Consider the following 14,456-nt stretch of genomic DNA (forward strand, 5'->3'; position numbering starts at 1 on the left):
TGTGCATGGATGGGGTGGGTTTTCTTCCTGCTCACACTGGGATTGTGCCAGTCTCTTCCAGTGTTAGCAGGTAATGGATCAGAGAATTATTTCAAAGGTAATTATTTCTTTAAGCTGGGGAATCAGTGTTTCTTTCAGCAGAGTTGTACACAGATTGATCAAGAAAGGATTTACTGGCTCTTGTAGCCCCTTTGAGGTGCAGAGCAGCTAATAAATACTCCCCAGCTGTAACTCCAATTACTGCTTTTGAAATCCTGTTCCCAGAATGTTGGTGAGTGAGGTTAGTTTTCCTTTGCCATTGTGCTGGTGGTATTTTTATGGCTGTTTTTTTTTGGCCTCATGCCCCGTATTTACCTTAGAATTTAAATTCTTTGGAAATACCACGTTAATTTCTATGTGTTTGAGTTGCTGAGCATTACTTTTAAAAGCTCTCCTTCCCCTTGTAAAAGAGCTGTGCTTGGAAACATCCTTTCATATCCTCCTGTTCACATAGGAACCCATGGAAAATGAAGTTCTGCCACGTTAGGGCTAGTTTTTCATTAGATGGGGCCATCCCAGGAACAGACCCAGACTGTTGGTTGGATTCCAGCTCTTTCGGTTGGATTCAGATGCAGCCAGTAAGGTGTGGTACCACACAGCGAGAAGCAGTCAGAAGAGGAAGTTGAACCCTTGCCAAGGCCAGGGCACTTCTTCCTTTTATTCATACATTGTGTTTGAGCCCTTTTCTTACCATATCTGCTCCTCACTTCACGTGTGTCACGTCACTGGTTTCAGTAGAGCTGGTTGAGTGGAGCTTGCTCAGGTCGATGGAGCGGTGACTCTTCTCCTCTTCCAGTACTTACTGTTCCCAAACTCTTCGACAGTGTTTCTTAACTTTAATAAGTTCAGGTTAGTCAGGTTTAACCCTGTCTGCTGTCCTCCTGTGCAGAAGTTGGTGGAATAGCACTGAATGACACGACCATCCTCCGTCCAGCCATACTTCAGGCATTACTCAGTGTGTTTGTCTGCCCCGGTTTTGTTTGCTTTTAATAACCTGAAGGTGTAAGCCAGCACCCGTTCAAGTGAGAGGCTGCTCTCAATCCGACTTCAGAGGGAGCAGGATTAGATGTTTGTTAAAAATAACAACATTGTATTTTGCTTGGATGATTGTCCCATGTTTTGGAATTGATGAAAGCTTTGTACGGACACGGAATCCAGCCTATTTTTTTAAGGCTGTCATCACACAATGGAATTGCAACCGTCTTGTTCTCCTTTTCTGCTCTGTTACGTTCTTCTCATCTGGTTAAAAATAGCTCGAGAGGAATCATTCTTCACTGAACGCTTCCTCTTTCAAACGACAGGGTTTTTTAATTGAAACTCATGTGTAAGAGCATGCAAAGCAGGAGCAGTGGTTCTGCTGTAGTACAATGAGCTGTATACAGTGATCCTGTGGACCACAGCGTCCTGCCACGGTGCTGGCAATAGCATTTAAAAAGCAGGAGCTGTAGTTAACTGGGGGGATCCTTATTGGAACCCCACAACTTTTCTGTATCAGGTAGTTAAACAGATTGATTGGGAATTGCAATAGTATAGGGAAGTATAGGAAATGATGCAATTTGAACAGAAGCATTACTGGTTTTCTCCATATCTAGTGTACTTTTTGCAGTTACAGAGTTCTCTTTAAGCTTTAAGTCTGCTACTATTTGTGTCTCGGATGCGGTGCAGGACTTTATAATGAGAGACTTGTTCATGCAACCACAAAGTCCTCACTTTGGATTCAGAATGAAAAGCCAGATGCAGACTTAGTGCTCAGCTTCTATCCACAGGGAGCTGACTTAGGCAAAGGTATTGAATCTCTGTGCTCAATTTAGTTTTGAAGAGGTTTGACATTTGACTGCTGCTCGGGCACTCTGGCTGGGTCCACGTGGTTGCCAGTGGCTAATACAACACGGGATTGTAAGTCATGATGCCAGAGTGTCTGTGGGAGCCAATTGCCTGCTAGCCATGATCATCATAGGATGGTTTGTGTTGGAAGGGACCTTAAAGCTCATCCAGTTCCAACCCCCTGCCAGGGGCAGGGACACCTTCCACTAGAGCAGGTTGCTCAAAGCCCTTGTGTCCAACCTGGCCTTGAACACTGCCAGGGATAGGGCTCTGATGTCAGAGCATGGACTAGACTCAGCCAAGCTGCTGGAAGCAAAGCAGTGTTTGACTCCTGACAGCCCTTCTGCAAGGTGCAGTCCAGGGAACGCACTTGTCTTAAGTCCACCTGGATCAAGAGGTGGTTGTGCTGTGGAGGCTGCCAAATGTGTCTGTTCCAAACCTGTTTCCTTAAGATACTCTTTGATGAAGGGGAAGGTGACTTGATTTATTTTTGCAGTAGAGACCAGGAGAACCTGAGATATTGAGAGCTGAAAATGCCAGCAGAAAGTGTTCTGAGCTCAGTGCCCTTCATATTTCACACTTCAGAAGGAAAAAGGAAGAAATCATTCAAGTGGGCACTGTGGAATCCCACTCGTGGCAGGGTGGAGACCACGGCTGTGACAGATGCTAAAGGTCAGAGCAGGGCAATCTCATCAGTACAGTGGGATCCCCACACTTCTTATCACAGGCACATTTAATCTTCTTGCAAGAGGCCTCTGAAAGGGCAGGGGAGGAGTGAGCTTGAGAGGTTGTCATCTGGTGACTTGGCACACGTTCGCTTTAGGTAATTGTGAGGAGCATCTCACTATGCTTGAACTGGGAGAGGAGACACTTTAAATGATTTTAATTGTCAGTGCTTCCACTTAAACAAAATTAAATCAGTTTCTCATCTTGCCAGCACTGAATATCAACGTAATAGTTTAATGTCAGACCTTAAAGGAAAGCATCGTGTTCCAAGAGGATGCTTTTCCCAGAACTGAGCCAGGAGTACATGAAATGTTCAGTATGATACGCCAGGTCTAATGTCTCGAGATTAAAATAAGTGAAAGAGTGAACAAAACAAGTGCTGAGCTTGGGATATGCATTACTGTGGTTTACACAGTATATGTAAGCATCCTTCCCAGCAAGGGTTTGCTTCTTGTATTAGCAAATTTCATCGTAATGATACCACTAATCACTCTTCTCAAAGGTACAGAAGTGACACAGATGTTTGTTGATGGTTTAGGAGAGATGGTTTGTGTTGTTTTGGCTTCATTCTTGCCCCAAGAACTGCCTTTCTGATGATTCTCCTGTCTCAGTTTCTAGAGGAAAACAATGATATCATGTCGCAGAAGTCACTGCTGTGGCAAATCTTCACCTAGGTGCTAGGGCTTCTTCATACTGAAATATTTCTCTCTGGGAGCAGTATTCATTTGGTAAATATTATCATGCACAAACAGGAGAGAAATTATGTCCAGGGAATAGCTTTCAGACTATGGATACATGGAACTGGTCTGGCAGGCAAGGTGAGGAAACCATAGGCAAGAAACAGCTGGAGAACTAGGGCAGTTCAGCCTCATCTGATGAAGCGTTAAAGGCTTCTGATTCTGTTGTATACAAGGAGTTCATCTGTGCAGCCCCTGTAGAGCTGACAGGGACTGTGGGCACATTCTGTCTGCTTTGGCAACACCTTTTACTGTTTGTTGAAGAATCACTGCTGGGTTGATGTCTAATCCTCAGCCTTCTCTTTCCTTCTGCTGCTCAGTGCCTGAAGAACAGCTCCACAACATCGATGAGTACGACCTCAACGTGGTCCGCCTCTGCTTCCAAGCTTTCCTCCCCGACGAACACGGCAACTACACCTTAGCTCTTCCTCCTTTGATTTCCAACCCCATCTATGACAACAGTAAGTACCAGCTCAGCCATACCTGGTTTTATCTTCCCCTCCTTTCGTTGCTCTCTTTTGCTTGGGATGAAAAACGCCAGCCCAGTTTCTGGGGTCCGTGCCAGTCCCCTGGGTCACTGCTGTGGCTTGGCACTGCTGGATGTGTGTTGTCAGGTCAGTGAGCACGTTCTGAAAAGATGATCCCAGGGCGAAGAGGAAGAATTGTCCATTGCATCCATGGACTCACACACAGGTGCTTTCTCAGCCCTTGTTCACCCATCACGGCACGAACTTGGAAGGAGAGGTCTGCTCCTATGTGCCAAGTGATGAAAATAAGTAGTAGTGAGGTGATGGCTGCTGTAAGACTGATCTGCTTTCCAAGGATGTCCTCTAAAGCCTGTTTGTACCCAGGAGGAGTCTTGTCTTTGCTCTGTGAGAGCTCTGGAACAGGACTCAAGAGATCTATCCCAGTGGGAAACCGTCCTAAAGATCTTATATATGCCTTTTGTTGCTATTTTCAGTGTATAGTGTGGAACAGGGGAGTGTTTGATCACGCCCTGGGAGGGTGTAGAAGTATGTGAAACACCCCTTCTTGGCCAAGTTTTCCACATTCCACAAAACTGGACTTGCTTATAGAATCATGGCATCAACAAGGTTGGAAAAGAGCCTTAAGATCATCAAGTCCAACCGTTACCCCAGGACCATGCTAGTCCAGACACTACCTCAGAAGCAGCAGGTCACTGCAGTCAAGGATTTTAGCCCTCAGCGTGTGCTGGACTTCTGTCCTGGAGCAGAATAGCAGAGGAGCTTTTAATCCTTGGAAACTTCCTGGTGGTGGTTTTTGTTTCTGCAGCAGAATTATTTCCTTGCTAAACATTTCAGGTCATTAATTCAGCAGAAGCTACTGAGCAAAAGGAGTTCTGCATTTCATAAAGTCGCTGTTAGAATTGTGCTGATGTGGGCATAAGCCCTGTGGGAATGTTGAATCCCAGACTGGTTTGGGTTGGGAAGGACCTTAAAGCTCCTCCAGCTCCAACCCCTGCCACGGGCAGGGACACCTTCCACTAGAGCAGGTTGCTCCAAGCCCCTGTGTCCAACCTGGCCTTGAACACTGCCAGGGATGGGGCAGCCACAGCTTCTCTGGGCACCCTGTGCCAGTGCCTCAGCACCTCACAGGGAAGAGCTTCTGCCTCAGAGCTCATCTCAGTCTCCCCTCTGGCAGGTTAAAGCCGTTCCCCTTGTCCTGTCCCTACAGGCCCTTGTAAAAATCGGAATATGAACTCAGGTGGGCTTTAGAGTCTCTTCTAGAACTATCCAGGAGTCAGAACTGTGCGCACTGTGTTAGTGAGAACCGTTGCAGGACTAATTGGGGTTGAGATAAAACTGATGTACAAGATTGGCACCTCGGGCTCAGCTGCCATTTAGAAATGTGCCAAATCATGATTACTTGTCGACGCTGCTTGACGTCAGTCCTTGCTAAGCTGCTGCAGTGATGGGTAGCTGCGTGGTGGGGAAGCTTGGCTTTTCGGCGTGGGTGTGTGTGGGCAGCTTCTGGTACACTCCATGTACCTAAAATCCTCCGTGTAACGTAGCAGTGGTGTACATGAAGCTGCATAACTGCAACCACAAATCATACAAATTACGCTGCTCGTGTCTGGAGCAGTTTCAGATCTGAATTTCTTTTACACATGCTGCTTTTTAAGCCTGCTCTGTCGTGCAGAGCTGGGTAAGGCCAAGTTGTACCTTAGGAAACAGATAAAACTATGGTACAAAGGGCTTGGAAGGCCAAGATGGTTTGATCTCGAGTTTATGCTGATCTGTTCACATCAGGAGCAAAAAGTTATTCAGAGCTTCTCTGAAAATCAGCTCACACACTTTACATCTAGTGTTTTTCTTTGTAATACTTTGGTGTCTCCACGTGCTTTGGATAGTAGAGATAGGTGAGAATAATACAAACATAATAGAGAGGCAACCACGTTAGCAGAGGCTGCAAGTGTATAAAATTCAGAGCAGCTTGGTTTAGTTGCTGATCATATGAGCTGGTTTTGAACAGAAACTTCCCAACTTGTGACTCTCACCACACTGAAACTCTTGGGCAGAGTCAGACAAAGCAGCAGTTTCTGAGGAAGAGGTTATGGAGAACACGTCACTGAGCCCGTGTCAAAAGTGATGTGATTTTTGGTGAGAAGCTCATTTTCTAGGGATTTGTAGCAGGGATGTGGTTTTGGGGAGGAAGGAGCAGGAACTGGGCAGGAGTTGTGATGGAGAGGTGGGGGGGGAAGAGAGATGGGAAGAGACAGAGCCCATGGAGAACATCTCCCTCTGAGGCTGGTGCTGAACTCCTCATTCCTCCCGGCACCAGGGCGGACAGCAGAGGATGGCGCATCCTCATCTACTGACATTCGCGTCTCTTTCCTTTATCTTCCCTTCTAAATTCTTTGCCTAAACACAAAACAACAAGCTCCAGCCTGGGAAAGCTTCCCCAAAACCTATTAAAAGGCCATCGAGTGCCATTCAAGCACACAGAAGTGAAACAAAGGTAAAATTAGGCTTCTCCTTGTAAGTCTTAATTTACCCTTCCCGTGAAAAACGCAAAGTGGCACTGTCACTCATATGACCCCGCGCTATTTCTGGGGTTGTTTTGTTTCCCCTCCCTTCAAAGTTTCCGATTCATTCAGCAAATGGTGTGTGTCATGTAGTAAATGAGGCTGTAGCACCCACTTCTCCTACTAATAATATTAGTAATAGCTGCAGATAGTAACTACGTAACTGGGGCCTGGCCTGAGGTTACCATGAAGCTCTGTTTTAAGCGTGGTCTGTGTTGTGCTGCAGCGTTACCTGTACAGCACCATCATAGACTGGGCACGAACTGACTCAAACTGAGCATCAAAAGTGGATGGTTTTGGGGTGGTTTTGGAGGGTCACACCATGAGCTTTGGTTTTGTGTTTCATCTCTGTGCCTGGAACAGGGATGGTTGCTGTAGCAGTGGGAGGATTGGATGGGTGACCAAGTGGCACCAGCCAGATCCTCACAGGCATTTTAAACACATTTGGAGTTCATGTCTTGCATGTAAGTGGATGGGAGAACATGATGGCACAGTGCAGTGTTGTTCTGTTGGGACTGGAGGAGGGAAGAGGGTGTAGTAAACTACCAATATGGTCACATATCACTACTAATATGATCATCAGTTACCTTGTGTGTTAAATGAAGACAGGGTCTTAAAACAGTGTGTGCTCATGTACTTCGAAGGATCAACACAGCATACAGGCAGAGGGGTTGAACTTGAGATTCTAGAGAGTTCTTCCATTCTGGCTTTTGTTCTTTGTCACTTTTGAATCACTATATAGTGACATTAGTGTAAATGTCACTAATGTAAATTGATTGTGACATAGCCCATGAAGCTCCTCGGGGCCCATAAACAGCCTCCAAGGGTGTTCTTTCTTGCAGTCATCTCCTGTCCATATTCACCCTGCAGGAAAGCTGCTGCTGCTGCTGCACAGGGCCAGGCACCATCAGGCAGCGCTTGTCTCCATCCTGCACGATGTAGCCATCGGGTTGTTGGTTGCAAACTGCAGTGGTGGTTAATATCCCGTGATGTACCATGGTACCAGAGGCTGTGCACGGAACAGGTCTCCACTGACAATTAATCATGAGTGCTGTCCACATGCAGCACAGGCTGGAGTTGAAATTGGAGCATTTTGGGGTGAAACCTTCTACCCTGAGTAAAGGCATGAAAATTGGGCTCACAGACCTGTTCTCAAGCACTGTGAGAGGGTGGCAGAGGAGTCACTTGAAGGCCAGGTGTGTCTGTGAATAAAACTACAACCAGATACAAAGAGAGGGGAGTTTTCTTGACTTGCTGGCCCAGAGAAGCATGGCTGTAACAAGTGATCAGTCACTCCAAGATCTGCTTTGAGTGCTCCAGCTCGAGGGGCAGCAACATGGAGCACAATCACATCACTCAGAGAGGTATTTTGAGACTGTAGTTTAGGAGCCAGTGGCACAGAGAGAGGCTGAGCATTGTAGGATCACGGAACATCAAGCCCTGCTTCTGCATTCCCTGTGTGGAGCACGTGTTCCATGTGGATTTCAGGGTGTCACACTCTCCTGTTCTTGCCTTCACTTCTTACGCCTTAACTTCCGTCACCCCATCTTCAACGGTGACAAAGTCACTGCAATTCTTCATCACCAAATTTGCCTGTTTGTTTCCAGGAGCTCCCAACACCGCAGAACTGAGGATTTGTCGTGTGAACAAGAACTGTGGAAGTGTAAAAGGTGGAGATGAAATATTTCTGCTGTGCGACAAAGTTCAGAAAGGTAATCTTGACGAGGTTCTTCCTTTCCCTTTGTCCCAGATGCCACTTCCTAGCAGGGGACCTGAAGCCCTTCAGCACACCATCGTGTGGGGGGTTTGGTTTTATAGCTTAGCTTTCAGGTTCAGAGGCACCTCAGTGCCTTTAAAGTCATTTACTTTGTGTCCGAATTCTGAGGCAGACTCCATTCTGTGTTCCCCTTCTCCCCTTTTTCTGCTGCAAGTTTTCAGTTTTCAGTTCTTCACCTTAACAAGCATCTTCTGTTTCTAATGGACCAGATGATATCGAAGTCAGATTCGTCTTGGACAACTGGGAGGCCAAAGGTTCCTTCTCCCAAGCTGATGTTCACCGTCAGGTCGCGATTGTGTTCAGAACGCCGCCGTTCCTCAGAGACATCACCGAGCCCGTCACCGTGAAGATGCAGCTGAGGAGACCATCAGACCAGGAAGTCAGTGAACCCATGGATTTCAGATACCTACCAGATGAGAAGGGTATGGCTCCAATTATCTGAGTTTCTGAAAAGCCATTATAAGTGCAGACCTCGTGTTGATAACCAGCAGTAGCCTAATTAGTAAAATTACTACAATGCTACTTCTACAAAGTAGATTTTTGGGTTTTAGAAGTAACAGTAGCCAATTTGTTCCCTCTTTCAATGAAAGTATCAAGAATCATGGTTAATAATACCGTCTTGGTTCATTAATGCTGTCATGTCTGATATATGTATCTTTAAATAGATCTTATTACAATTAGGTGCCACTAGTAGAAGTTTTAGGAAGTTCCTTTGCTAATATCAAAGAGAACATAACCCTTTTCCCATCTCCCCCTTTCTCTGTAGATCCATATGGCAACAAAGCAAAGAGGCAGAGATCAACGCTGGCTTTGCAAAAGCTCATAAAGGACTGTGGTAAGGAAAATATTGGTCTTTTTCTTGGTTGAGTGAACTTGCATTGAGATGGAGTTACTTTATGTGAAAGCAAACGTTCAGTGTTGACTCAGCGCTTTCTTCCATCGCAGGATCAAGTGTGACAGAGAGGCCCAAAGTGGCTCCGTTCCCTGGTGTCCCTCCTGAAGGGAAGATGATTAAGAAAGGTAGGTTTTTGCTTTGAAATCGATCATGTCCGACGGCTGTGGGGAAGGGCTGGAGCATTTTCAGGGGGGCACTGAAGCTCTCAAGACAGTGCCTGTCTCTTACTCCCTTCTCTTACTCCCAGATCCTTCTCAAAGCTTCAGCCATGCTGCAGCTTCCCCTTTGCACAGGAGAGGGCTACACCACCTTCATCTTGAAGTTCATCCTTAGTTTAGATAGTGACCCATTCTTCTCTGTGTTCCACCTTTCAAACATATGCTCAGTCACAGAATCACAGAACCATCAAGTCCAACCATTCCCCAGCAGTGCCAAGGCCACCACTAACCCCTGGCACTGAGGGACTTGTCTACACGGGGGTGGAACACTTGCAGGGACGGTGACTCCAGCCCTGCCCTGGGCAGCCTGTTCCAATGCCTGAGCACCCTCTGGGCAAGGAATTGTTCCTCAGCTCCAGCTAAACCTGCCCTGGGGCAGCTTGAGGCCCTTTCCTCTTGTCCCATCCCTTGTTCCTTGGGAGCAGAGACCAGCCCCCTCCTGGCTCCATCCTCCTGTCAGGCAGTTGCAGAGAGCGCCAAGGTCCCCCCTGAGCCTTCTCTTCTCCACACTAAACCCCCAGGTCCCTCAGCCCTTCCCCATCACACTTGTGCTCCAGGCCCTGCACCAGCTCCAGTGCCCTTCTCTGGCCCCGCTCCAGCACCTCCGTGCCTCTCTTGCAATGATGAGTGCAGAACAGTTGCTGGCCTTCCCTGCTCTTTGCTTGAAATTCTAATGTTCTCTTGAGGGTTTCTTCCTTTAAGACACTGGAACTTTTGACAATACAAACTAAACCCATCAGTTCTTAATTGTAGCTGTCATCTTCAGTGTTTGCTGTGGCGGGGTGAGATGGATCACTGTCTTGGATCTCTTCTCTGGAGAGAAGTCTGTCTTTTGTCTTCTCTTTCTCTCCAGAAGCCGAGGGTCCACCCTGTAGAGCAGTTAAGCTAGTACAGAAGTGCAAATGCACGTATAGTCTTACTAAGACAGCACTGGGTTTGCTTTTACCACTTGTAATTTTAAAACCCATAAAGAATGGCATTAAATCGCAGTCACATCTTTCCTTCCCATAGAACCAAACATGTTTTCCTCTGCGCTGCTGATGCCGGGGTCGGGAGCCTTGGACAACTCTAGTCAGATCTACCCTGTGTGCAACCAGATGCCCCACGCGCTGGCGCCGGTGGGGCTGGGGAAGCAAGACACGCTGTCCTCCTGCTGGCCGCTCTACAGCGCCCCAAATTCAGCCGGCAGCCTGCTCGGGGCACACACGCAGAACAGCTTTGGGGCAGACGTGTCCCAGCCTGGTGCCCAGGGCGGCGGCTCCCTCCCAGCTTTCCACGACAACGCTCTGACCTGGCCTGATGAGAAGGATTCGGGCTTCTACCGGAATTTCAGCAGCACGAACAGGCTGGGCACGGTGTCGGTGTCAGGGCCAGACATGCGGAGTGTGTCCAGTAACAGCATCGCGCACCCGGCTCACCCCTCCAGCATCTCCACCGCCGGCATCGTCAACATGGAGACAGACGACATGACCTGCACCAGTATGAACTTTGATAAGTACAACCCCGTGCTGAACATGAGCAACCCCCGGCAGCAGCTCCACGCGGTGCCCCCAACCTGCCCGTCGGGAGCAGCCCCGGGCACTGTGCCCTTCAACCCGCAGCCTAACTTAGACGACCCAGCCGTTTACAACTTTATAGACCAAGAAGTTTTGAGTGAATCAAGACTCTCCACCAACCCCCTCCCAAACCCTCAGAGTAGCATTGCAGATAACCAGTACTATGACACCGATGGTGTCCACGCTGATGAGCTCTATCAGTCTTTCCCATTTGATAGCATATTACAGAGCTTTAACCATTGAGCTCTCGGGCTGGCAGTGGGTACATAGAGCTTTTCAGATGTGTAGCTGTGTGAAGAGGAGTAACTTACCCTTCTGGAGTCCCTGCTTTCTCTTTCAGAATGTTTCTCTGCAAGTTTCATGATATATAACTTCAGGTTATAAATTACAGCCCAAAGAGTGGCGCCCATAAAAGAAAGAGAGGTGGGAGTAGGGTTTGGGGTTCTGTACCTTAGAAGTACCTTGTTATACCTATTTTTTCACTGTTGGGAAAGGGAACTGTTAACACTTAAATCTTCCTTACCTTGGGGGATTGCAAAAGCTGGTGTCTTCAGAAGGGTTAAAATTTCAAATGCTTCACAGGGTTAAAACTGGTTGAAAAAGAACCATTTTTTTGCTAGGGAAATTGAATTTAAATTTTATTAGGACAGAAATTAGGGGGGGAAACCTGCACAAGGGCACTCTAGTTCAGACTCACCTAACCCTGTTCAAGTTGGGCTCAACTTAACTTGAAAGGTTTAGGTTTCTTACCCTCTTCCATATAAAATATTCTTCTAACCATCATCATGCATTGATATATTTCTTTTTTTTTTTACAGTTTCACCACACTCCATTTGCTTTGAAGGCAAATTTACTCTTAAAATCTTTTTAATGACTATGTCATTGTTAGATGTATTTTTAAAAGACCGGAAGGTTTGAGTTTTTAAAGAGTCCAGCTCTGTTGTAAATGAATCACTGCACAAAAGAACGAACAGCAAGTGAGGACTTCTCTGCACTTCATCCCAAGTGCACTGTTTTAAATGACAAACCCCATTGCTTTAGGAATGGAGCATGCTGGTATTTCTCTGGAAGTTTTTTTGTGCACATTGTCATTTTGAACTGTGGAAATCTGTTGAGCCGAAGCATCTACCTGTTCTTTCCTCAGGTATCGTGGCAGTTTCCTGCTATGCAAGTGACTGCCTGAACAGAAGGCTCAGATCCTGCCTCCCCACCATAAGACAGCTTTCGGGGCAGAGCTGGAGGCAGTCCTAGTAGCAACTTACAGCCACTGCAGTCAGTGCTAAGTCAAAACAATCCTCTATGCTCTGTATCAGAAACCAGAACTTCTTCCCTTCCACTTGATTCCCAGTCTTCCTTTTTAGCCTGAGTTGCGATACTCAGTGACAGCTCATGTGGATGTACTGGCTACGTAAGACACTCTGCATCATAGGGCTTTGCTGGTTTATTATTACTACTATTATTGTTATCTTTAAAGCAGCAATACAGCATGAAATACTTGAGTATTTCTTAATTTATACAGCTGTTTGGTATGGCAGATAAGGCTTAAGATTCTCACTGTTACTGTTTGGCAACGTAAAACTGCACCATGGAAAGAAGCAATAAAAAAAAGCACAATGATATATAAAAAACCCCCAAAAACACAATCCCAAAACACACAACTATTGAGGTGAATAGTTGTACACAAGGCAGAAAGGAACTCCAAAAAGCAATGGTTTATGGGAAAGCAATGACTCCTTAACTGCAGGAATTCATTGCACTCAAAGCAACAAGGTGCTGCCACTGGAATGCATTACACCAATTTCATGGCTTTGATGAATAGACAAGGTGTAGGATAGATGAAGTTTGGAAAACTGCTTCCCCTAACTCCAGACACATGATGCAAGGAATTCACTCTCTGTGTTTTAAAGCCATTTTTCCTCATTTTAAAGCCATTTTTCCTCACCTCTGCATAGCTCCTCTGCAGTCATAAGTAACAGAAAGACCAAAGAAATACAAAGAAAGCTTGAAATGTGTTTATTCAGTTCTTTTTTTCCTTGAAGTTCTCAATTTTAAGTATATTAAATGTAAACATTTTACTCACTTCATAGAAAGCTCTTTATAGCACAATTTGTTTTTACTGTGTAATTAAATATTTTCAAAGTTCTGTTTTCCTTTGTAAACGAGTCAGTTTGGTAATTAAAAAACTGGTTATACCAAGTACTTTGCTTCTGCAACCTCGGATTCATGACATCCCTCAGTGCAGGAGAGCCAGAGAAATGGGAGAAGGTAGGTTATCAGTTGCCTTTTAGAGGATTTTCTGCTCATGGTTACTACTGGCCATGACAAAACCTACAGCAGTGTGTGCGAAGGGGTCATCTGTGCGTTTCTTGTGGCAGAGCTATTGACTTTTTGGTTAAAGGGAGGACAGATGCTCTCATGCTCAGCTAGAGCTGGTATGACACACAACAGCTTTAGTCTGAGTCCTTCCAGTGTGAAGAAGGATGGTGCTAAGGAACACAGGACCTCGTTTTTCCAGTGTTTCTCATGTAACATGCTAGAAAATCTCTACCTTTCTCACCCCATACATAATGAACAGGTCACAGAACATCCTATTTGAGTACTTGCAAGTAGGTATTTTAGTTTTAAAAGTAAGATGAAGGCCAAAGTAAGCTCGAACAGAGGAGATTGAGATGAGCTCTGAGGCAGAAGCTCTTCCCTGTGACGATGCTGAGGCGCTGGCACAGGGGGCCCAGAGAAGCTGTGGCTGCCCCATCCCTGGCAGTGTTCAAGGCCAGGTTGGACACAGGGGCTTGGAGCAACCTGCTCTAGTGGAAGGTGTCCCTGCCCGTGGCAGGGGTTGGAACTGGAGGAGCTTTAAGGTCACTTCAACCCAAACCATTCTGGATTAGTATTACTGCTGCAATATTCATGGGAGCTTCTGATAGTTCCAAGTGTTTACCTTGTATTAGAAACATCAGGATTTAAACAGAAGTTCAAACCCCCAGATTACATCTCTCATGTTTATATCTTCACATGATCACTTAGTAACTATCTAAAGAGCTGTAGACGTTCTTGCATTGTCAGCTTATTTTTCCCTCTCATTTGGATGCTTCACATTTGTCATAAAAATAAATGATTTGGGAATTTTTGGTGGACCTCTCCACATTGTATGGAGAAGTTAGACCCAGCAGTTACTGTAATCTTTACAGCCTTGTTTATCCACTCCTGGGTTGTTATCATGATCTCCACTGTCACCAGGATAACATACAGCACGGGGCAGAAAGCTGCAGCTGCACTAGGGCAGGAACCCTTTCTGCCTCAGCCTGGTTAGCTCCATTTCCCCTTGGAACAGCTCTTCTCATGGCTGTTGTGTCCACAGTGTAGTCTTGTTTGTTTTTTGTCCCTGTAGTTTATGGAATTTATAAATCATATTTTTAGCTCACTTTGAATTTCAAGAAATCACATCGATATGAGAATGAAATTCTCTTTTGTCTGTCTTCTAAATTCAATGTAAGTTTTCCATCATTCATGACACTTCCTTTCTGGGTACAGATCATTGTCTGAAACAACTAGTCCTGAAATCTGTTGCTCATAACAGCTTTAAGACTGAAAACAAAAAAATACTGCTCTCTGAATCATGTTCCTATTAGTTTTGTGTT

General features: G+C 45.9%; 1 protein-coding gene across 1 annotated transcript; it reads left to right on the forward strand.

The window, feature by feature from the left end:
- Positions 1–3,646: 3,646 nt before the first annotated feature.
- LOC104411088 (proto-oncogene c-Rel-like) lies at positions 3,647–11,061 on the forward strand (the record flags this gene model as incomplete). The annotated part of the gene is made up of 6 exons (XM_010021424.1): positions 3,647–3,787; positions 7,980–8,084; positions 8,359–8,571; positions 8,916–8,984; positions 9,095–9,169; positions 10,274–11,061. Coding segments are annotated over 6 exons (1,391 nt in total), but the record flags the coding sequence as incomplete, so codon positions are not given.
- Positions 11,062–14,456: the final 3,395 nt, after the last annotated feature.

This window comes from Nestor notabilis, unplaced genomic scaffold, assembly GCF_000696875.1.
Source record: "Nestor notabilis isolate BGI_N333 unplaced genomic scaffold, ASM69687v1 scaffold13239, whole genome shotgun sequence".
In the NCBI taxonomy this organism is placed as follows: domain Eukaryota; kingdom Metazoa; phylum Chordata; class Aves; order Psittaciformes; family Psittacidae; genus Nestor; species Nestor notabilis.